General features: G+C 34.3%; 1 protein-coding gene across 1 annotated transcript; it reads right to left on the minus strand.

Moving 5' to 3' along the window:
* Positions 1–10,606: 10,606 nt before the first annotated feature.
* Positions 10,607–22,831, minus strand: LOC114939929 (uncharacterized). The gene is given in 6 exon segments (XM_029314375.2): positions 10,607–12,278; positions 12,280–13,181; positions 13,183–13,698; positions 13,700–13,882; positions 13,884–14,407; positions 22,578–22,831. Coding segments are annotated over 5 exon segments (3,456 nt in total). The 5' UTR covers positions 14,358–14,407; positions 22,578–22,831; the 3' UTR covers positions 10,607–10,897.
* Between the last annotated feature and the right edge of the window lie 1,380 nt (positions 22,832–24,211).

The following is a 24,211-nucleotide window of genomic DNA, read 5'->3' on the forward strand; positions in this document are numbered from 1 at the left end:
TACTTAAATTATTTGAAAATCATTATAAATAAACTCAATATTATATTATTAGAAAAAAATCTTTTTTTTGATATTTTGGAAGGTTATTTCATTAATCACTGTTTTGTCGCTATTTTTGTCTGAATTTTCCGCATGGAAAATTTCTTGTTAGCACATGAATTTCTTTGATTGCAGGAGACGTCGATTGCGGTCAGGGTGAAATTCAAGACAAAGAAAAGGACGTGATAGTAATGATGATGATTGTGACGGTAACAGTGAAATTATTAAGGAAGGATAAAATTTGTACAAGGTAGTAAAGGGCAATAAAAGAAGAAAGTGAATGCAGGGGAACAAAATCGAAGAGTGGCTATAGTTCAAGGAGAAGTAAAGGGAAAAAGGAAAATTGTGAGAGAGAAAAGCTTTGATAATTGCAATCCATTTTCTTGTCGGGATGTAAGCGGATTACGACGATTGATGAGTGGGTGAAGTGAACCGAATTAACAAAAAAAAAAAAATCGAAAATTCTGATTTTAACGAAATTTTAGCTATAGTGTAGCGGGAAAGAATATTTAAACAAATTTTTGTTTCAAAACTCAATTCTAAAAATTTTATTAATGTGGTTAAATAGATTAAATAGTGAGATGTTTTTATTATGAAACTTTTGTAAAATATTTTTTGACATCCTTATAAAGCAAGAAGTTGTTCTACATCTGAGGGTTGTTTCATCCCTTAGAATTGTTCATGGATCGCAATTCAAAACTTCTAAATTTGTTTAAATATATTTCTTATATATGTGTAAAATTTCATAAAAATTAAAATGTTTAGTATTCCTTGACAAAGGAGAGAAGGAACCGTTTGATATCTCATTTTCTGAAATTTAATGTAGATTTTGGTTCAGCTGACCGTTTATAAATAAATACGTCTAACATAAATATTTCTACATTAAAATATTTAAATATTAAAAAAATTAAAAAATAAAAAAATTTCTAAATTTGTCTAAATGTGTAAAATTTCATAAAAATTAAAATGTTTAGGATTCCTTGACAAAGGAGAGAAGGAACAGTTTGATATCTCATTTTCTGAAATTTAATGTAGATTTTCAGCCGACCGTTTATAAATAAATACGTCTAACATAAATATTTGTACATTAAAAGTATTTAAATATTAAAAAAATTAAAAAATAAAAAAATTTCTAAATTTGTCTAAATATATTTCCTATGTATGTGTAAAATTTCATAAAAATTAAAATGTTTAGGATTCCTTGACAAAGGAGAGAAGGAACAGTTTGATATCTCATTTTCTGAAATTTAATGTAGATTTTCAGCCGACCGTTTATAAATAAATACGTCTAACATAAATATTTGTACATTAAAAGTATTTAAATATTAAAAAAATTAAAAAATAAAAAAATTTCTAAATTTGTCTAAATATATTTCCTATATATGTGTCAAATTTCATAAAAATTAAAATGTTTAGGATTCCTTGACACAAAGGAGAGAAGAAACAGTTTGATATCTCATTTTCTGAAATTTAATGTAGATTTTCAGCCGACCGTTTATAAATAAATACGTCTAACATAAATATTTGTACATTGAAAGTATTTAAATATTAAAAAAATTAAAAAATAAAAAAATTTCTAAATTTGTCTAAATATATTTCCTATATATGTGTAAAATTTCATAAAAATTAAAATGTTTAGGATTCCTTGACACAAAGGAGAGAAGGAACAGTTTGATATCTCATTTTCTGAAATTTAATGTAGATTTTCAGCCGACCGTTTATAAATAAATACGTCTAACATAAATATTTGTACATTAAAAGTATTTAAATATTAAAAAAATTAAAAAATAAAAAAATTTCTAAATTTGTCTACATATATTTCCTATGTATGTGTAAAATTTCATAAAAATTAAAATGTTTAGGATTCCTTGACAAAGGAGAGAAGGAACAGTTTGATATCTCATTTTCTGAAATTTAATGTAGATTTTCAGCCGACCGTTTATAAATAAATACGTCTAACATAAATATTTGTACATTAAAAGTATTTAAATATTAAAAAAATTAAAAAATAAAAAAATTTCTAAATTTGTCTAAATACATTTCCTATATATGTGTAAAATTTCATAAAAATTAAAATGTTTAGGATTCCTTGACACAAAGGAGAGAAGGAACAGTTTGATATCTCATTTTCTGAAATTTAATGTAGATTTTCAGCCGACCGTTTATAAATAAATACGTCTAACATAAATATTTGTACATCAAAAGTATTTAAACACGAAAAAAAAAAAGAAAATAAATTTAATCGAACTCAGCACACGCCTTTTGTGCGAGTAGACAATTCATATATTTTTCCTTCCTCCAAAACATCCAATGAAATCCATTCAGGTTCAGGTCAACAGTCTCAGCTTTTTTTATTGCGCGATACGCGCGATAACGAACGATAACGAAATATCCTCCGTCTTTATATCTCGAAGGCGAAAGACTACCACTTTCGCGCCACGTTCTCCTTCGTTTTCGGAGCTCTCGGAGAGAGAAACCGCAAGATATTATTGATTTTTATACATATCCCCCATCTCCTTCCTTCCGACCGGACCGTATATGTACGTAGGTGCGGAGGTGGACATTCGTTTTTCCGAGTCCGTGTATACGCGTCTGTGTGTTTACCCAGAGAATAGAGAATAGAGAGGGGTTTAGCCGTGTGTCATTTACTCATCGGTCGTCGCTCGATGCGCGCACGCGCGAGAGAGAAAGACGCCACGAGCTTCTTTCCGCTTTCCCTTTTCAAACCGACTTGACTCTCCGCAGGCTATCAACTAAAAGGAAAACTTCTATATCAGCGCAAGCGCTTGGGTGGTGAGCCTTCTGATTGAAAATCATCGTATTTCCCCCGCTATTTCCTTCCTTCGACAGCGCCCATCGTTTTACTGTCTCGGAAAATAATGCGCTAAAATATGTATATATATATATATGACATAAAAATATCCCAGTAAGCAAGACATATTAAAATGGTGATTTTATATTTTCTAAACGTTATGATATAATGTTTTATAAATATGTTTAAAATATTATTAATAAATATTTAAAAAAGTATTTTAATTGATGCTTTATAAATGTTTTAAAAATATGTAATGACATATTGCTCTCAAAATATTAATAAAATATTTTAAAAACGTTAATTTTAACATTACCGAAACCTCTAAATCGATGTCAAAGTTTGTTCATAATGATGTTGCATATAATGTTAAAAACTACATACTTGACAACAATAATAACGTTGTAGCAATAATTTTTTGCTTACTGGGATGTAATAATAATTAAATAATTTTATATACATATTTTTTTACAGTGTCTTGAATTATTCTGTAATGAATAACACTAGTTTACGGCCAAAAATTATTTTAAATTAGATAAAGTGTTTTTTTATCAATTTTTGTGTGCTGAAAAAAAGATTTTTTTCAAAAAAAAATATTATTAGAAATTTCTTCTAATATGAAGAAAACCCTAAAGCAAAAATTATTTTTTTTTTAAAATTGATTTTATCATTATTTATCTCTCCTAAATACAACTTTTGTTTGAAATATTTTTTCGAAAATTTATTTCATCACAAAAGAAGCCATTTTTTGCATATTAAATCTCAATTATTTCGAAAACCTGAAAATTGGCTTGCGATATTCAATCTATTGTTTTTAACATCCAAAAATCTATTAAAAAACGTTTTATTCGATTTAAAATAAAAAAAATTGTGTAAACTAGCGTCATTTACATTATCGATGCCGTATATTTTATTACGCAAATTATCATTGACTATTTTTTAATTTTTTAAAACTTTTTAAATATTTTATTCTTCCTTATTCTCTCTGTTCGCTCTGTATAAAATAATCCAGAAAAATTATATTTAATAAATGCTATTTTTTCTATTATTTAGAGTAACTTTTGCTTTCTATACATGTAAAAAAAAAAACAGGCGCACGTGTACAATTTATCAAATTTAATTTGTTTGAGATGTCATTTGTCACGTGTGGTAAAAAAGCACCCTAGGAGCGACACCCTTAAAAAACAAAATCGACGGCGATCTAACAGCCGTTCATCGAACTGAATTGGGTAACTCGATATCTTAAAACCAGCGTTTCAAGCCGGTGTAATTTCGACGAGTTCGAATTTCGATGCTTTGATTTGAGACATACGAAAATGATCTCTTTATATTTATTTATGGCGATCATTTTTTTTAGATAATGTACACATTTCATTATCTAATATGATCGATAATTGAACTCACTGAAAGTAATTATAAAACATAAAATTTGTGCTGATTGATTAAATATATAAAAAAAGGTAACAAAAGAAAAAACCAAAATGAAAAGACAGAAAAAAACATTTTATTTGCATAAGTTTTTGTGCTCACATTAGGACAGAAATAATTGGAAAAAAAGAATCAGTCATTTATATAGATGAGCGTGTCTACAAGGAAAGTAACACCCTTTCGTATTTTTTCCTAACGTGAGATGAAAGATTGTGGTTTTATAACATCTGACTTGACTTTTTATTTTAGAATTTTTTAAAGAAAAAAATTTGATGTAAGTTCAAAGTCGATATGATGCAAATTTAAAATAAAAATATGAGCAATTTTTGAACAACTTTTGCAGCAATTATAAAAATTGTATGAAAATATGTGTGATATCAAGTTGTTCGATTAAAAAAAACATTTTAATTAATTCTGACCATTCTTTACGAAAAAGAAGCTTAAAGAGATGTCAAAATTTAAACTTGCATCGTAGAAACTAAATTCTCGAAAACTTGCAAATTTAATTATTATATGTACTAATTAGATGAGTCACTTTTGATATTAATAAAATTGTTGGAATATATGACATATTTATGTATAAAATAGAAAAAAATATGAAGAGGTGTTGCTTTATAGACACTATATAAATACATATGTATGCACATATTATATATAATATATATATATATATATATATATATATATATATATATATAAATGCATATACGTGTTTACCTGATTCTTTTTTCATATAAATATATAAAATTAAAAATAAAATAAAAATACTGCATCTCGTTTTGTGTGTAGTCTTATATAAAAATATGCGATGAATCGAGTAACGAGACAAATTGATTACGCTGTAAAATCGAAACGCGCTTTCAGTTAGAGATGTGACTAGATCGTGTGACTATATCAGGTATAGGAATTGTAAATCGCTTCCAAAATGACTAGACATATTATTAATTAATTCCTCTAAATTTCACGAAATATACGCTATATACCGTATGTTTTGTAATAAATGCACATACTCGTATGCATCCAACGTTACACGAATTACACGATGTATACATAGGTATATACAATAGAGTCTCTTTAAATTTGGCTCCGTTAATTTCGAGGGATCCCCCATTCGTACTTACATTCGAATACTAATATTCGCATCTCCTTCAAATATCGTTCATGTGCGCATAATTTAATTTTTGTTTTTTAAGGGGATGCTGACCATGTCTGTTTCACCGACTTTGAGTTCAAAGGCTTTTCTTTTTATTGGCTATACAGATTGAAAAATCCTTCTCCACAATTAAAGTACTGGTGATAATGAACGGGGAACGCTGTAATTTCATATAAAAAACAATAAAAGTTAAAAAATTACAGTTTTTTTTTATCGGCCTCTTGCGTCAGCTTATAACAATAGTTATTTAATACAAAAGTTTTGCAGTTTATTTGTGCATAAAATATGGCGCTCCCAATAGAGATGATATGAAAGAATAATACAAAAATATTATAATAAAGATGAAATTAAAAGCCTATATTAAAAAATTCGTACTTGAATTAATTTTGTATATATATATTTGTGTGCGGAATCAATGTCGAGGCATAAAACAGCAAGAAATAGTTGCCAGACATGACTCCCCATTTGTTATTATCAATACTTTCATTGTGGAGGATTTTCCAATCTGTATATTAAATAAAAAGTAAACCTAACCTAACTTAAAGTCGGTAAAACAGAACTACGGCAGCATTCCTTTAAGAACTTTTCGCTCTCTTATCTCTCTTCGGAGGGTCAAAATTAACGAGATTCTACCGTACGTAATTTTCGTTTGTATTATTCACATATTGAAATATGTACTTAGCCTACGACGCTCTTAATATATAATTAGTAATATATATCAATGAACAATATATATATATAATATATATATACTTTGTGTTTTCTCGTTTGGTTTATACGGGTAAAATTTTGATTTTGTGCTCAATTATGTTACAAAGGCAATGCTGATTTCGGGCATGCAAGTCGCTATAGGACTTCTCTCAGAACTTTATTATGCTCTTACTCTCAATCGGGTCCGTCGACACATTCGTAATTAATCTGATTAATAATATAATCAGCGCCCGTCCAATATAATTCTCGTCAAATTATCAATCTAGATGTGTGCAAATATAAATAGTAAAAAAAATTGTAATTTTGAATCACCAATATATATATATATATATATATATATATATATATTGATGAAATTAAAACTGGCTTTTACTTTTCTGTAATAATCATGAAAAATAATTTTGCTCGCAAAAATGGATGCTCGTTATAATTCGGAAAATAAATAATAAATTGTAAATTTCACGCGGACGAAAAACCATGATTTACCCGGCGACGCCCAGATTTATTATTACAGGGTATATACTCAAATCTTAGAAATAAATCCTCTGGGATTCCATGATTTTCCAGGTATTTTTGTTCAAAATTCCAGGTAAAATTAAAGTATGTTAAATAATATTCAGAATACAATTTTGAAATAATTATTTGTTATACATAATTTTTCAACATAAATGAAGTATTTTTTTAAATATAATAAAGTAATATATTATAATAAAATATATTTTAATATATACTTTATATAAAATTAATAAATGTTATATTTTAAAATCAAAGGGGCCCAATTTTTAAAAAAATCCCTGAGTTCAAATAAAAAATTCCGTAATGATTCCAGAATTTTTCAAGGTACACGGAACAAAATTCCCTGAGAATTCCAGGTTTTTCCAGGGGAAGTATACACCCTGTATTATCCGTCTCACATCTCTCTTTTTCCCGATAACAATTAAAATCTGCAACCCTCCGTGCGTAACGCGTAGCGCACGGGCCATTAAGTGCACAATACGCGTATCTGCATGGGACGCAATTAAGAATCGGGGTGAAGGTAGCCCCGTTTTGCATGTGTCACGTGGGACAAGAAAAATAGCCGCGAGCCGGGTAAATCTGGGGGACCAGGGGCTTCGCCTTCCTTCTCTTTCCCTGCCGAGTTTCATTCTCGGACTTTTTCGGAAAAATCCTCGTCAAGGTCGCGACCTCCTTTCTCCTCCCTGACCTTCTCGCTAGAGGGACCTAACCAGATGTGGGGGACCTATCTCTGTCCGAACCGACAATGCCGTCTAAAAATTCGTTTCATCCCCAATGAAAATCGCTCTTCGGCAACGCGCTCGTTTCCGTTTCATCCCCCACTCGCTCGATGAATTTGTGTAATGGTCGATCGCCGCTCTCTCTCTCTCTCTCTGCACCCCTAAGGTATGTTAATGCACGCGTGCGCGCATACTAATTCAGACGAATTTTCGGCAACGGCCCGGGGTGCCATTAAATGACGCGGTTCTCGAATTTCAGCTGCAGCGGGGAAAACTTTTATGGCCTTTGAGAGAAAAACCAGTTCGGGCGTCACATGGAAATCGCCCGGAATAAATCATTCGCCGTTCTTGACAGTGCCCGAATTCGCATTACGAACACTGTAAAAAGGATATGTAAAATTACATTAAAAATATGTAAAATTACATAAATAATAAATGTAAAATTACATGATAAATAATGAAAAGGTAAACATTTCTATTATTTATCGTGTAATTTTACACTTATTATTTATGTAATTTTACATATTTTTGTGTAATATATTACATATTTTTTTACAGTGAATGTTTCATCGGCTAAATCGATGCGTCTACTCGATCGTTTTACTTATTGTCCAATTCAGTTTACGAAAAATTAATTTTTATCACGCTGAACAAAAATTTGTTAACTTGATTAAACCTTTCAACTAAATTACTATTTTGTTAATTAACATATATTAGTATTTATTTATTTTTTCAGTGCACAAATCGCACGATATATATAGTCAACTATTACGATTTATTTTAAAATTTATATTATGCATATATTTTATTTTCGAAAATATAATCTATATCTGTGTTAGTTAAGATATTTTTTTCCATTATACATATAAATATATATATTTATTTAATCTCTTATAGCTTATTATTTTCCTCTTTTACTTTAAAAAGATTAGAGAAATATAATAAATAGAGTGAATATAAAATCTGTAACATTTTTTTTCAATAATATTTTAATAATATTTTAAAAATGTAAAAAAAAATTGTAAGAAATGTCGCTGGAACAATAATTGCACTGACTAAACAGCATTATTATTTCACGATACAGCGAGGGCGGAAATGCGTGTTTGTTCATCGTCGAGGGATAGATGCATCGATGCACTGCCAGGAACGTATTTAGGGAAGCTATAAGTTCGATACGGCTGCGTTGTACTCTATCGAGAGTATGTGCAGTCGAGTGCAGCTGTCTTTTCGAGCATTTCGATCGAATCCGGACCTTGACCGTTGCCGAAGAAATAATCGATGTTTTTGCATCGAGAAACAGTCTAAATAAAATTCTTGTAACTCTGATTGTCAAATAATTCACATTTCAATTTTTAACATTCAAAAAAACAATAATATGGAATATTTTTTATCTCGTTTTTTTTCTTAGAAAAAATTCCTTAGACATTGCAATAATTTATAAAATTAATCTAAAATCGTGAAAAAATCTCAAATAGATATTGATTGTGTGCGAAATTATCATATCTCTAATTGATTAATCTGAGATAAATATTATTATTATTAATTATCGTCAAAGTGAGAAAAATTTTATAATTTTGTAATTCTATTCTCGTAACGAGTAGAAGAGATCTATTGATCGACTATTACACAATACACAATCGAGAAAGTATATACCCGATAGAAAATTTATTTATTATAATCGTAACACAGATCAGACTGTTACATCGGATATTTCTTTTTATCGAGACCTGCGTGATAATTTGTGCGAGATAATTCGCAATTTTTCATAAACTGCAAAGGCACGAGGTTCGAAACAGTTTTTTGGCAGGAACTTTTTATCTCGAACTCGACGTCTTTTCGCGATTCTTTCTTTTTTTTTTTTTTTACCAACTAGACTAGATAACTCTTAGTTAAAAATCCGAGTGTGCTCTCTATATAACTTTAATATGTAGATCGTATATATGTATATATTACATAAATTGGAGGCTGTTCGTCAAATATTCGTGTGGATCGAGCTTGGTCGTTTCGCGACACCCCTAATAAGATAGAGGTGGTCGATCGTATTATATTGATATCCGCAGAACATTTATACGAGACACACGCTATATCATCATATTATATGTAAAAGTTATTTAAAGTCTATGTAATGTGTTGGCTGTGTATACGATTGTACTTTTTGTTGCGGGTTATACTGTGTCCACCCCTGAGTTGGTTGGCGATTCTCTCTGCACATTGATATATTCAATGCTGTGTTAATCATTATATCAGATCGTACTGTCGCTTTCTTGGCCGTCGCGACCATAATTAGCAATCGCGCTTAATTAGCGCCTTTCGCCGATTTTTCAAAGTTTAGCGTATATTTATTATATTTATTATATATATATATATATATATATATATATATATATATATAATAAATACCTCTTTAAATCTTATCCCTGAAAACTCTCTGCTTATTTTTTTTACGTGTAAATAAATATATAAATGTATATATAATATTGATTATTTATAAAACAATCGCGTGAAAAAAGAAGAAGAAATGTGAAGAAATGATATATAAACTAATGTCATTAAACGATTATTATTGATTTTTTCGTTCACTTGAGAAAAAACCGAAATAGAAAAGGAGAAAGAAATAAAAATGAAATGCAAGAGAAGAAAGAAAGAAAATGCAAGGCTCACGATATAAGAGAGTTTATCGCGTTTAAAATAGGAACTTTGTCGATCACCCGTTCGTGTTTTCAATTAGTTTATGATTAAATATTTACAAGAATATATAACGAGTATGTTCTTTTACTTAGAACAATAATAACAATCTCGTCTCATAATTTTTTATGGCGGGGAAGAACTTCCCTTTCGAAGAAAAACCGTTTGGTCGGTCTGGTATAAAATCTCGTCTGATATATAAACGCTCTTCAAACTACTCTGAAATCAAATTGCGCGATCCTACTCTTTAATGCTTTCAGGATGATTTCCGCGTATTTTATGTGTACGAATTAATGATGTATCACTAAACGCAATTTTACGTTATGATTTTTTAAAATAAAATACCGTAAATAGAATTATCTTCTTATGTACGCAATAAAAAAATTTCATTGTTTAACTCTTAAGAAGATAATTCGAAAATTTTCAGAATGTTTACGAAAAATTATTCTTTTCAATGACATGAATTTTCTCAAACATTAAACTATATGAAAATAATTTTTAGCGCAACAGAATTTGCTTTAAAAACGTAAAGAGTAAGCTTATTTAATTGATATATCATATTAATTCGACTATCTTCTTCATTTTACCAATTCGCAATATAAAATCAGAGAGCTTGCTTAATCTATAGAGTAGTAGAAGATGCAGAAACTGTCAAAGAGACGTAAAAATGAGTGAAACGTCAGAATATTACGGTGCAAATAACACTTGCCGCTCGTTTTGAACAACAAATAGGAATCCATACCATGTGCTCAGATCGCAGATGTAGATGCTGTCGCTCATGCTCTTTCAAGCCGCGAAAATACGATGCGAATACGAATAAAGAAAAATCTAAACTCAGGCGGGAGTTAGAGTGAAGGAAGCTGTCAAGGCGTTGTTGATTCTGGACTTGACCGGTAGATATACGAGTGCTGGCGCGAATCTCTTTACCGAGCTAGACTCGGTTTGCATCAGATCCTGCTCCTCGATCAGAAACGGTTGCATGATGGTTTTGTCGGGGTTCGAGTTCATGTCCTGCGGCATCGCATAACAAGCCGGTACTTTTTGCTTATTGGCCACGTCTTTTAGGGTCTTACTAAGTTCGGTGATTACGCTCTCCGTCGGATCACCGAGCATTTTGTGATCTTTCCGCACATGTTTTTTGATCCGATTTAGATTCGTCGTCGCGTAGCCGCACTGGGCGCACTTATACGCGCCATGAGCAGTAACCTGTACCTGTTCATTCTGCCGTTGGTTCTTTGCGGGCTCGGAAATACTTCGATCGATCTGCGGACTGCAGCCTGCCCTGTTGTCCTTTGTATCTTGATCGGTTTTGCCTTTAACGTCATTTGTCTTGACATTAGCATCCAGTCTCAAGTTGTTTAGAAGTGGATGCTGAAATTGCGATAGCAAAGTAGGCATTTGATGCTTAGCGAGTAGGTGCTGGTGGAGTTGCTCCGATTGTTGGAAATCCTGCGAGCAGATCGGGCATTGCAGTAACCGGTCACCCTCGACGTTTTCTGGAAAACTTACGTGCGATCGCTCGTGAAGGAAGAGCAAGGGCAGCACCGACGTTGCAAAGTTACAGTAGGCGCAATGATAATTTTTCATTTGATGTTCCTCGGATAAAGAACCAAAAAGATTCGACAGCACCTGATTTCCCAGATTGCTGCAGTCGGTCGACTTGACTTGTTGACTAATCTCGAGGCCATTGGGAATCTTTAGGTTCGATGCTTGCTGAATGCTTTTTCCTGAAGCTACACTTTTGCCACTGGTCCTGGCTGTTTCTTGATACTGCTGCTCCAACTCGCGCCATTTATCAATTCCAACTTTGCCATGATCGCTCATCAGATGTCCTTTTAGCCACTTGATACTACGAAACCTTCGGCTACAGATTGGACACACCTCGGTGAAGTGATTAAAATAGCTGTGATTAAGATCGCCCGGTTCCTGCTTCAACGCCGAATCTTCTGCGTTTGAAGTGTCGTAAGGTTCTTGTTTATTCGACGTTGATGCGGACGATGTGTTCTCGTCGACAATCCCATGGGTGTTATGCTTGTGTACGCGTAGGAAGTATTTGCTGCATAACTCTTTGTTGCAAATATTGCAAATAACACCGCCGATCTGTGCACCGTTCTCGATTTCAATGCCGTGCATTCGTTGCATGTGTGTCTTCATAAAGTACTTGTTACACAGCTCCTTGTTGCATATTTCGCAATAGCTGGATGTAGGCGTCAGCTGACATCTTCTTCTCCGTCGTCATTGTTGTCGTTGTCATTGTTGTTGTTTGACTATTTAGAGCTTGATTAATTGGTGTCGAACTGGCGGAAGAGGCAATCACCGTCGATGGAAGAGTCGGTAGCGTAATAACGTTAGATATGACAGGTTGATGCTCTTCGCTGATGTGTCTCTTCAGAGCTTCCTGGCTGGGATAATCTTTTTCGCATAGAGTGCAGAAAATAGTCGAAATGATCTGGGCAGGTGATGTCTCCTGCGGCGACGAAATTTCATCATTGGTGACACCATGTTCGGTCGCCATATGAACGCGCAGGGCCGACCTTGAGTCGCACTCTTTACTGCAAATGGCGCAGGACAATCCTTTGCCAGAATCCAAACCGTTCAGTTGCATGATCATCGTCTGCAGCTTTTGGAGATCCTCCGAGATTGAGTCAGTGCGCTGATCGGAACTTTCTAAATCGTATTCTTGTTTCGGTGTAGCACGTTCTTCGACCTCGTGTATTTTCCTGCAGTGTGTTTGATATAGATCGATCGTTTGGAAGCGTATACCACAAGGTTTGCACTCGTATTCTTCACTAATGCGATCGTTGGACTCCGAACCTGTGGTAGTGTCCGTCACAATCAGGTTTAGCGGACTGGTTTGCACTTGATGCCATATGGTAACGGTTGTGCCAGAATTGCTAGGCGATCTCTCATTATCTTGTATAACGATACCATGACGTTTCATTTTATGTGTGCGTAGGAAATACTTGTTACAATATTCCTTGCAACAGATTTCACAGAACGCCTCGGGATTTATGACACCCAAACGACGTAGGAGATCGACGCTGAAGCCAGAATCGCGCACCTGCTGAATGGATTGGGGCGACAGGTGTCTAGGAGCAGGCATGAAGGTGGCATCTTCCTTGTTCGATGCCATATTCCTGCTTAAGAAGCGCTTCCATACCACTGGGACTGTCGCGTAACGTTTCTCGACAATCCTCCTCGTTCTGCGGCAAAGAGATCGGCTGACTCTCTGACTGCTGATCTATCGAAGACTCGTTTTTCGATTTGTGCTTTTTTATTGCAGATTCTTCGATGCGAAAACGTTTCTGCGGCGGCGTTGTCGATGGTTCCAACTTGACGCTCGTATTACCTACATGGAAATTCGTAGCGAACACATTAGCGGCATCTATAGTCGTGTTCGCTGCTGGCAAGTCCACATAAATCCCGTGCTTGTTGGCTTTGTGCGTTTTTAGAAAGTACTTGTTGCAGAACTCCTTGTTGCACATGTCGCAGTACGCTTCCGGATTGAAAATCTTCACCGGCACCGGACCGAGAGAGGATCTTGGGACTTGCTGGGGATCGGGTATGGGAAAACCCGGTAGGGGTAGGTATTGCGCGAGAGTACCGGGGAAACCTGAGAGCGCCTGCAAATGATTAGGTCATCGTGACAATCTGATTGACTGGACTGCCCGACCACGATTCCTCGCTTTGCGATTGCATCTGCGTCTGCGATTGCACGTGTTGCTGACCGGAGCCGGGCGCGGTCAGCCACGTAGTCGCGAAGTTCTTGACGCTTAGGAGACTAACCGGATCATCATTATTCCGATCCAGCTGCTGCTGCCGGTTCAATCTTGATGGTGACGCTAGGTGTCGCCTGACTCGCGCCACCGTGCTCGCCATCTATGTGGACATTGAGAGACTCGTCACTATCAAAGAACCGGCCGCAGTGCTGGCAACGGAACTCGTTGTTGAGATTCTCGTCTTTCAACGACGGTTGAGGATGATGATGATGTTGATGATGGTGTTGATGCTCGTTGCTCGGCAACGGCGATCGCGATGACGGCTTACCTTCGCTATCCTCGTCCTCGCGCTCGTTCTCGCACGCGTCCTCGTGCGTGTTTGTCGCTACACTGGACGAGAATCTTACCGGTGTGGACTGCTTCCGACGCTTTTTGGTACCGACACCGAGATCGATGGAATCGCCGCGGACGCGCTTCCAAGTGTCGCGCTCGCCACAACTCGAACCGTCACTGTCCAGTTCAGTCTCTGCCATCGTCGTTGTCGGCTCGTGTGACGATGTCATGCTCGATGACATTTCGATGGATCACGCGACCCGCAACCCGCTCTTCCTGCGATGTTGCCCGTCTAAAGCAAAGAACAGACACATTTTTTTCTCTTAAAAGTTGAGGAAAACGATCTGGCATCTGATAAACATTTCACGAAAGGGGAAAATTCATCGAGCAGTTTTTTGTTTCACTTTTTTTAATATAGTTTCAAAATGGCATAATTTATATAGTTATTTATATGTCTTATTCTGAATTAATATAATAAAAAAAATATATTATATTATATAATATAAATATTATATTACCATATACTTTTTCAATGTTTAATCTCAAAAAATAGAATTCTCATTTTAATATACATTCGAATTCGTTGTCTGACTGATACAGAAGATTGCGAATGGCGATCGTTGGAAGGCGATATTAATTCGGCAGAAAGATGATAATAATTTCGCTTGACGGAGCTCGAGGGTTGGGGACAGCTAACGAGCATTTCGTGCTGCTGAAAGACACATGCGAAACTTGACGAACGAGATACGACGAATGGGACACCCTCACTCGCTCGATAGACATGCGGTCTCGAAGAAAGAGAGGGGCGAAGGAGGGAGAGAGAGAGAGAGAGCAAGCATTCCCCCCCATGACTCATATACATCCACCCCATGCATTCGGGGAATTCGGAGGATAATACGAATATGCATTTCAGAAGCGCGACATAATTACTAATTCAGGATGACAGCCTCGTATCGCGAATGCAAGTGGACGATAGCGGTTAGTGAACTCTCAACGATATATCTGCCATTATGTCCAGTCGTGCACGAGACACGCGTGAGAAAAGATCGCGTGAGCCGTGCGTGTGCACAAACACGGAAACATTTTAATGATTCTTAGACTACCTGTTTTATCATCAATATAGCAAAGGGAAAAAATAATTGTCAATGAACTTTATTAATTTTTCTCTGCGATTTCGTGTGTGATCTTTATTAAGTACAAGAAAAATTTAATTAATTAATTAATAATTTTTTATATATTTATCTTTTATACATATATCATTTTAATAATCATTGCATTTATATAATATTTTAATTTTATTATGTTATAAAATTAATGTTCAATAATAAAATATTTGGATGAAAGATTATATAATTCGTCAGTAATTTAAAATCAAGGAAAGTGTAAGTAGACGACCAGCCTGGCTACGAATCAGATGTTTATTGTTGTTGACACATTTCGACCGATTTTGGTCCTTATCAAGTCTGTGATTAATGCATATAAATTAAATGCACTATAAGATATGACAATAAAGGATAAAAATTGGTAATGATAAATAAAGTATCGATGCATGACTTAAATATTATACCTATTTCACGTTCAATTTAGGCGCGTTTGATACGAACAATACAAACAATCTCATTTCAAATGACATAAATTTCCGTAACATTATAATAGAATTGAACATTAAAATTGTATAACGGAATACAAGATACAAATTAAAAGAGAGACAAAAATGATCGTGCTCGTATGATAAATAAAGAGTAGACAATGTAATAATTTTAAAAGAGAAGTAATAAAAATGTGTCACGTTACCTAGGGTAAATTAGATAACTACAACACACCACACAACTTTATTTTATGGCATAAGCATGTTTAAAATAATTCGTGATAAGTCGTTGAGCGACGATGTGTGCAAATCGAACATTCAATAAGTACTAAATGTAAGCCACGGATTCTCGGTGTTGGTATCAAAACAATAACAGTAGCCTAGCTAATAAGGTATACTGCTTCGGAAGAATCTTATATGATGTTGAGAAGCGAGTCGTATATTGAATTCAAATTGTCTGTGTCTTTTTGTAAATTAATCTCTCTTTTCTTGTACTGAGTCTCTATATGTAGAATGGAGGGAGATTGCCAGTTAAAATCGTGATTGCAAGTAAGCCTGTGTTTACTAACTACTGAGTGACAGCTCTCATGTTTCTTAATATCTTTAAAGGGTTCGTTTACATGAGTTGTTAAATGCCTCTTGGTTTGGCCACATAACATGCGTTACAATCATTACAATCAATTCGGTAAATGACATTAGTTCTATTACCTCTGTGTTGTCACTCCTCGAGTGAAGATGTTTCAACCTTTTGTGACACTGAATTGATCAAATGAGATGGATAACAATTGTTCAATAAAATGTTTTAACTGTTCTAATATTTTTCAAATAAAATTGTTTATCAGCCAATAATCCACAAGATTTCTGATTGTATTAATTTTATAATGTAAAGGATGGCTAGGATAAAAGTTGATGTATCGACCGGAGAGAGTTGGTTTAAGAAACCAGTCAGTAATCAAAATTCCGTTTTGACAAATGACAGTGGTGTCCAGAAAGCTAATGGATTTGTTAGTCTCAATTTCATAAGCAAATTTCAAACGGTGGTGATAATTATTAAAGTGATTTAGAGTGACATCAACCGCATCTCTCGGAATGATAGTAAAAATGTCACTGACAAATCTGAAGTAGGTGGTGACTTCGAATAAAATATTTCTTCTAAATTGCAATATAATTATTTACATGAATATTATTCACGCATTTATTATTTCAAAATTATAACAACTTAATTGCAACTTATACCTAAATTCTCACCCTCAAAATCCTGTGTTTTAAATCGTTTTCCGTTTCATGATGAATTATGAAAATTGCTCCTGTGCCGAAACAAGATACCTCGGAAATCGTACATCTTCGTAAATGATGAGCACAGCTTCGTCACGTATCTCGATTACAAAAACTTCGCCTATACTGCAAACTCGGAACAGTACACATTTTGCAACAAAATAATTGTCACGTCTCTTGCTCAAGAGTTGCCCTGGTTAAGTGCGAAGACAAGGACATCAAGATCATTGAAATGTCATCGCGGCACTTGAAAATATTTTTTTAATATCAGATATTGATCTGTGTCAAAAATCGAGATCCAAAATACGTCAAAATGTGTCAGATAGAATGAAGACGCGAAAATGCGAGAAAATTAGCGGAGAAATATGGAAATATAATGGCACAAAACGATGATTTAACCGAAAAATCAGGTATTCGCGTGCCTGATCCGCGACCCTCAACAGTTTACGCCCCTTCGGATTCTGCCAGGTTACTGTCAAATATAGGCACGATGCCCTATGAAAAGCCTGTCATGCTGTTTTTACGTTCCCTACCACCTTTGGAGACCGATACAAATCTCCCCACCCCACCATCATCATGCGTTTTGCTGTACTTTCTATGGTAGATGATTTCCGGAATTATCTGAGAGCTAACAAGATAAAATCGTGTGTGCATTATAAAATAATATTTTGGATATAAATAAATATTGTTCAACATTTTATTTCTCTCTTTATTCATTTTCAATAAATATAATGCAATATTGTACTGCAATGCAATATTGAATAATATTTATTGCATTTATGTATGTACGCACATTTTTGCATGTGTGTCTATTATATAGATGCAATTTTTTCTCCACAATTTTTTAAAATTTTGTTAACATTAAAAATAAAAGGGAAATATTAAATATATTATATACCACGTGACTATATTATATACTTAAAAAATAAAGAATACTTTTTATACCCTAAAAATTTAAACCACTTAAACTCGGTGAAAAATCATATTGGAGATAAAATATTAAAAAAGTATTTTAAATTTTCAACTTAAAAAACGTGCTATTAGTGGTTTAAAATTTTTTATTTCCCCTGTTCTGTGCTTTACAAAATACATTGTTTGTTCTTCAAAATTATATATTTTTGACACTTTGCAGTTCATTAGAAAATTTATTTTCGAAAAATTTAACTCAAGTTCCATAAAATAAAGAATAAAAATTAACCAAACTACATTCTTTAATTAACTTCAAGAAGAATTTTGCTTTAATAGAATTTTAATTTAAAGCTATTATTATAGTTATAAAAATATATAATGGCAAACAATAAAAACTTGCAAAAAAGTTATGTCTTTTCTTGATATTTTTGTTAAGAAATTGTTTTGAAATTGACTAGAAAATCTGTTCTTAAAAGAACAGTGATTTTGGGACACTGTAATAACATACATATATTTTTTAATTTTATACATTTTAGTTCTCAACTCCAGAGTTAATAATTAAATCATTTCTTACCTTAATTCTTCAATTTTTATATATAGTTAAAATCTGTTTTTTATATTTTTTACTAGAAAAAGCTATATAAAACTATAATATATTTGCACACATAAATCTACTAATTTACTATTGGTAAACTACAAATTAAAAATTATGTATGTACGCATTTCATATTTTTACTCTTATAATTAATTTAAATGCACACAATTATCGACATCTTAAAATAGGTAATTTTTAATTTTATAAAATTGAATAAAATGCGTTATTTTAGATGATGTGTTCTCGAATATTTGAATCAACACACACATACGCGTTATTAAATCTTCATAATAATTATTCCACGAATTTGTTTTTTATTTTTGGTTTGTTAAAAAAAAACAACAATTATTATATTATATACATACATAACGTAGTTTTAGTGCGTACACGTATGTCAACGGGATAGAAAATGGATTACGCGAGGGTTATAAAGCAATCGTTGACGCACACAAGAGAGAGTGAGAGAGATATATCTCATGGGAGACCGGGTGAGGACGAGGGATTTCTGCGACACCCGTATATTTCTACAGCGCAACGTTTGACAGATTTTCCAAAAATACGTGTAAATAGGCCCGTATGTTCGCGCGAGACCATTGTGGAAATTCACCGCTAAAATTGGATGAATGACAGAGAGGGATGGTGATCCGATTCGCGGGGTGGAATGGTTCACCGTTCGTGAAAGGGTACTGGGAAAAACACGTTATGTTAGAGATGCAGTGAGAACAACAACATGAAACGTGTCTAGAGCATTGTAATATTTTATTATCTAGTACTAAATATTTTATGTAATATTTTAATATTTTATTTAGAGTGAATTCTTGATTACTTAATCTAAAAGTATCTTATTGGGGACTAATTGTAAGTATCTTACAAGTATGCTCGAATTTGTGTTATACAATTTTGAACTCTTTATGATTATTTCGAAGAAAAAGAGTACTTTTAGATAGAACTCGAAAGATATGTTCGAAAACTCTAAATGTACCATAAAAAACAGTATTTCCAAGTACATTCAAACTTGGATCAAATATGTTCGACTCTTTGATGAGAACTTATAAGAAATTATGGGGGTAACTAAATGAGTATATAAGTGAGCCAAGGAATCTAGATGTGTAGCAAGTATCATAAAGACTATTTTTTCAAGATTCAAATATAATTGTTGTAGGTTCGATTATTTTGCAAGTATAATATATGAAATATTATTTCTTATAAGTATATTACTAGAATTTTCTGAAAAGTGGAAATTGATTATTAAATTCGACTCAGATTTTTAAGTACCTACATATTGAACTGGATCCCATCCCAGACTCGATATGTGAGTTTGAATGCTGAACGATATGTTACATAATAGTTGTTTTAGAATAACATGCAATATTAATTTGTAATTGCGCTTACGAGAAATTAAATCATACTATATACATATGAGCACTAAAAAATTCATGCATACTATTTTAATCTAGTGCGTTTTAATAAGAAGTGTATAAAATTGAGCAAACTGAAAAGTAAACTAGGTACTGTTTAAGCTCATTGACTTTAGAAGTCAATTTTTCATTTTAATATAAGATATGTATATTTAAAAAATATATATAATTTTCTTTAAAAAATTTTCAGTTTGCGTTATTATGAAGAAAACATCAGTTCATCTAACAAACTGTTATTTGATAATATTATAAAATCTAATTAAACCGCAAACATGAAAGGAGGTCGACAAAAGCAAGAGAAATCAATTGGACGTAAAGTAAAGCAATAAAAATACTAACATCAATATAAGTTTAAAGAGAGAGCGAGCGAGGAAGAATCGGAAGAAGATCGATACCAGATATGGAGTAAATTATGAAAGCTTTGCAACTCTCTTTCCCAAAAAAAAAAAAAAAATTAAACGAGGAGCTCCCGCGAACTTTTCGCGTGGATTGGTTCGGTGCGCGCGCGCACGCACACAAGGATCGAACACCACATGCGTATAAATCTACGTATGCGTACACGCATATACGCGTGGGCGTGTGCGGATACACACGAGTCCCGAGTTTACGTGTGATTCTCCAGTAGAGGCCTATTGATCGAGCAGCGAACTTCGGCGGTTCGCACACGCGCATAAGTCTTCCCGTAAACAAGACAAATATCATCGCGCCAGTCCTCTGAAAATCCATCCACCCGTCCATCCACCCTCTCTTCAACGTCCTGAAATGTCCATCCGACGCGATTCGCTTTTCAGAGACGCAGGGTCGACTTTGCCCCGGCTTTCGCTGAAGGGTCGTTGAATTTACGATGAAACAAAGAATTTCATGTCGCATAATATGAATTTAATAAAATTAAATTAATCTTTTCTAATTTTTTACGATATATTTAGAATTGAATAATTAATAATACTCTAATAATAATAGAAATCAACAAAACGCACGAGTCGGAAAATTATATTTTTCGAAAACATTGTTTTACTCATTTTTGAATATTTTGGAAAATTGAATATGTTCTCGAGAAGTTTTTGAATTTTTCTTAAATATTTGTTTTCTAGAATATAATTGTAAATCTATCAAAATCTTTTCTATTAAATTTTTTCTAGAAAGAAATAACTAATTTAAGAAAAAAATAATCTAATTTAACAATGTGATAATATTATTTTTAATGAATATTTTGTTCATCATTAGATAGATATAAGAAAATTTAATTTATTAATATTTCTAATTTGTGTGAGAAATATGCACAAATATAATTTATATATTTGACATACAGAATACTATTATTGAAAAATAAAAAAGGTATATTATAAAAAATATTCTCCCAACTTTCTTTAATTTAATTTCTTACATCGTACTTGATGTTTCTTTTTATTATTTTTTACAATTATTTTTTACACTCTTTAATCTTTTAAAAATACATAATAAAATCTGAATCTTTAATATTTAAAACGCCATTTGAGAAAAATAAACTCTAAATTCGTAGTTTTCTAAATTTCCTATAAATCGATATTTCTATGTCTGCACGTAGTATGCGTGAGGTAAGATAATCATATATAAGAATAGATTGTTTTGAATCATAAAGTGTGTATTGAAGGATGAATTGACAGTCAATTCACTCGGTGTGGCAGCTTATACTTGAATCTGTAACGGTATGGTAAAATATGCGATTCTCGCACAGAAGTGGGGATCACGAAAGGTCGAATCTGCGCAATGCGTGTTGCCGGATGAACCACGTGGAGTATTCGCATGCAAAAGACGTCGCGGCGAGAGTAACCGGTCGGCCAGGGTACTTTTAGTCCACCCTGAAAGAGGGAGCGGTTCGGTGTTGTTTCGCGCATTTGATAGGCCGTGTTAATTCCGGCAAAAGGATCCAAAAGTTTGGGACACAAGAAATGGGTTTGTAGATTTTGGGTTGTTATCAATAATGAATGACATTGGGATTAAATTGAACGTAGAAATGGGTTCAATAGTTTGCATAAAGACAGTACTATCCTGTCACTTTGGTCATTTATTCTGTAATTGTTCTCGATTGTAAAAAAGGATCCAAAAGATTTGGGACACGCAAAGTTTTTGGGTTTGTAGATTTTGAGTTGTTATCAGTAACGGGCAACATTAGGATTAAATCGAACGTAAAAATAGGTTCAATAGTTCGCATAAAGACAAGGTTTCATCCTGTCACTTTAGTCATTTACCCAGTAATTGTTTTTGATTGTAAAAAAGAATCCAAAAGTTTGGGACACGCGAAAGTTATAGGGTTTGTAGATTTTGGATTGTTATCAGTAACGGGCAACATTAGGATTAAATCGAACGTAAAAATAGGTTCAATAGTTCGCATAAAGACAAGGTTTCATCCTGTCACTTTAGTCATTTACTCTGTAATTGTTTTCGATTGTAAAAAAGAATCCAAAAGTTTGGGACACGCGAAGTTATGGGGTTTGTAGATTTTGGGTTGTTATCAGTAACAAGCAACATTGGGATTAAATCGAACGTAAAAATAGGCTCAATAGTTCGCCATAAGAAAAGGTTTTATCCTGTCACTTTTGTTTGTCCTGTAATTGTCCTCGATTGTAACAATTGTAGATGATAGGTGACTGATCGGATCAGATAATTTCGATCATCGGGACGAAAGATTGACACTCACCGTGATCAGCAGCGTGACGCAGGGTGGATGTAAGACCACTCCGGAAAATGACGGCTCGCCGATGATCCTTCGTTATTATCCATTTGTTAAATACCGCTGAGGAATGCCTGGACGTTGCGTACCGGCGATAACGCGACGATAACACCACTTTGTTCACTGCGCACTGGAAAGTCGAGAGGAGGAGGGTGGAATAATGGCAGATCGCGCGCTGTCGAGGTGGCGATAATTAAGATGAAAAAAGAAAATGGAAAAGAGAAAAAGAAGAGTACGATATATCATGGCGGCGCGCGACGACGCAGGGTAGAAGAAGAAGGCTCGCCCGCTCGGCCACGGCTACTTACTATTGTTTTGACCATCGTGCCACGATGGCGGCCATACTTGATATGAGAAAGTATCCCCCACATTGTCCGCGACCATCCACTAATTCCCCCATACACCTCCGCGCTGATTCAACCCTCCGGCCCGCCGCGGCCACCGCACCCCCGTCCCTATGTTCTACGATTCGACGTCCCTCCCTCACGGAGAGTTACCCCCCTGCCTGCCTGCCACCCCCCACGTTCTTTCAAAGTCAGGGCCGACGCCTTCCTACGATCGAAGGAGGAAATCATTTCTTCCTGTCATCGTTCATCCCTCGAAGTTTTTTTATTTTGAACATTTATTAAAATGGAAAAATTGAAAAGAAACGAGAAAAAAACTGAGAAACTAACAAAAGTTAATTTTTTCAAATTAAATTGTGGCGAAGAAGGAAAAGAGAAAAGGAAACAATCTAATTTCTGAACAAATAAAAGTTTTTTATTTATATAAAATACTCTCTTTCTCTTATTATCACTTTAACAGCACACATATCTCGAAGACGTTCAGAGAACATCCTGAGGATGTTCTAATATCTTCCGAATATTCTCTGAATATCCTCTGAATGTTTTTTGGATATGGTGTGCTATAAGGGCGGCCATATGATATAGCTCGTATGCAGAAGAAATGGCAAAAGTCATTAGCGATTTAAAGAAGTGTCCTTTTGTGAAAGCTCGGGGATCTGAACAAAGGGTAGCCACCACTGTCGGAGCTCCTTCTCGTCAAGGTACTTCCTTCTCTTTCGAAGTTACGCACCTGCACACACGTGCGTTAAAAAAAAAACACCCGACTTATACACACACACACACACAAATGTGTTCGTAAAATACGAACGTCCTCCTCGCGACCCAACACGAGCAGTCTTTTACCCCAGTTCACAGTTCCCCTCGGATAACATTGAGGTCTTTTGAGGGGCCGGAAGGGCGGGGGTGTCGAAGCGAAAGGGAAAGGGGATTTATCGGGGGGAGAGAGGGAGAAAGGAAGAGGAGCGGCGACGTAGAGGAGAGAAAGCGGCCAGAAAAGGGGGATGAAAAAGAAGAGAGAAGCGAGGTCCGTGTACGTGGGGTAGCACTTTTACTGGTCACTTGGAATTCGGTGCCCCACCACCGTGATATTAGAGCTCCCCCTTTCTGCCCTCTACCCCTTGCCACGATTTCTTTCTGCGTTCGACCATAGTTTCTGGTCCTGTGTGTCACCCCACTACCTAGAGGTTCCAACCGTCCACCCTCGCGCAGCAAATTAGTTTAGCCTTACGGACAAGTTCGAGCCAGCTCGAGCCTCCT

The sequence above is a fragment of the Nylanderia fulva genome, unplaced genomic scaffold (assembly GCF_048542155.1).
Source record: "Nylanderia fulva isolate GAGA-0341 unplaced genomic scaffold, ASM4854215v1 Scaffold93, whole genome shotgun sequence".
Classification (NCBI taxonomy): domain Eukaryota; kingdom Metazoa; phylum Arthropoda; class Insecta; order Hymenoptera; family Formicidae; genus Nylanderia; species Nylanderia fulva.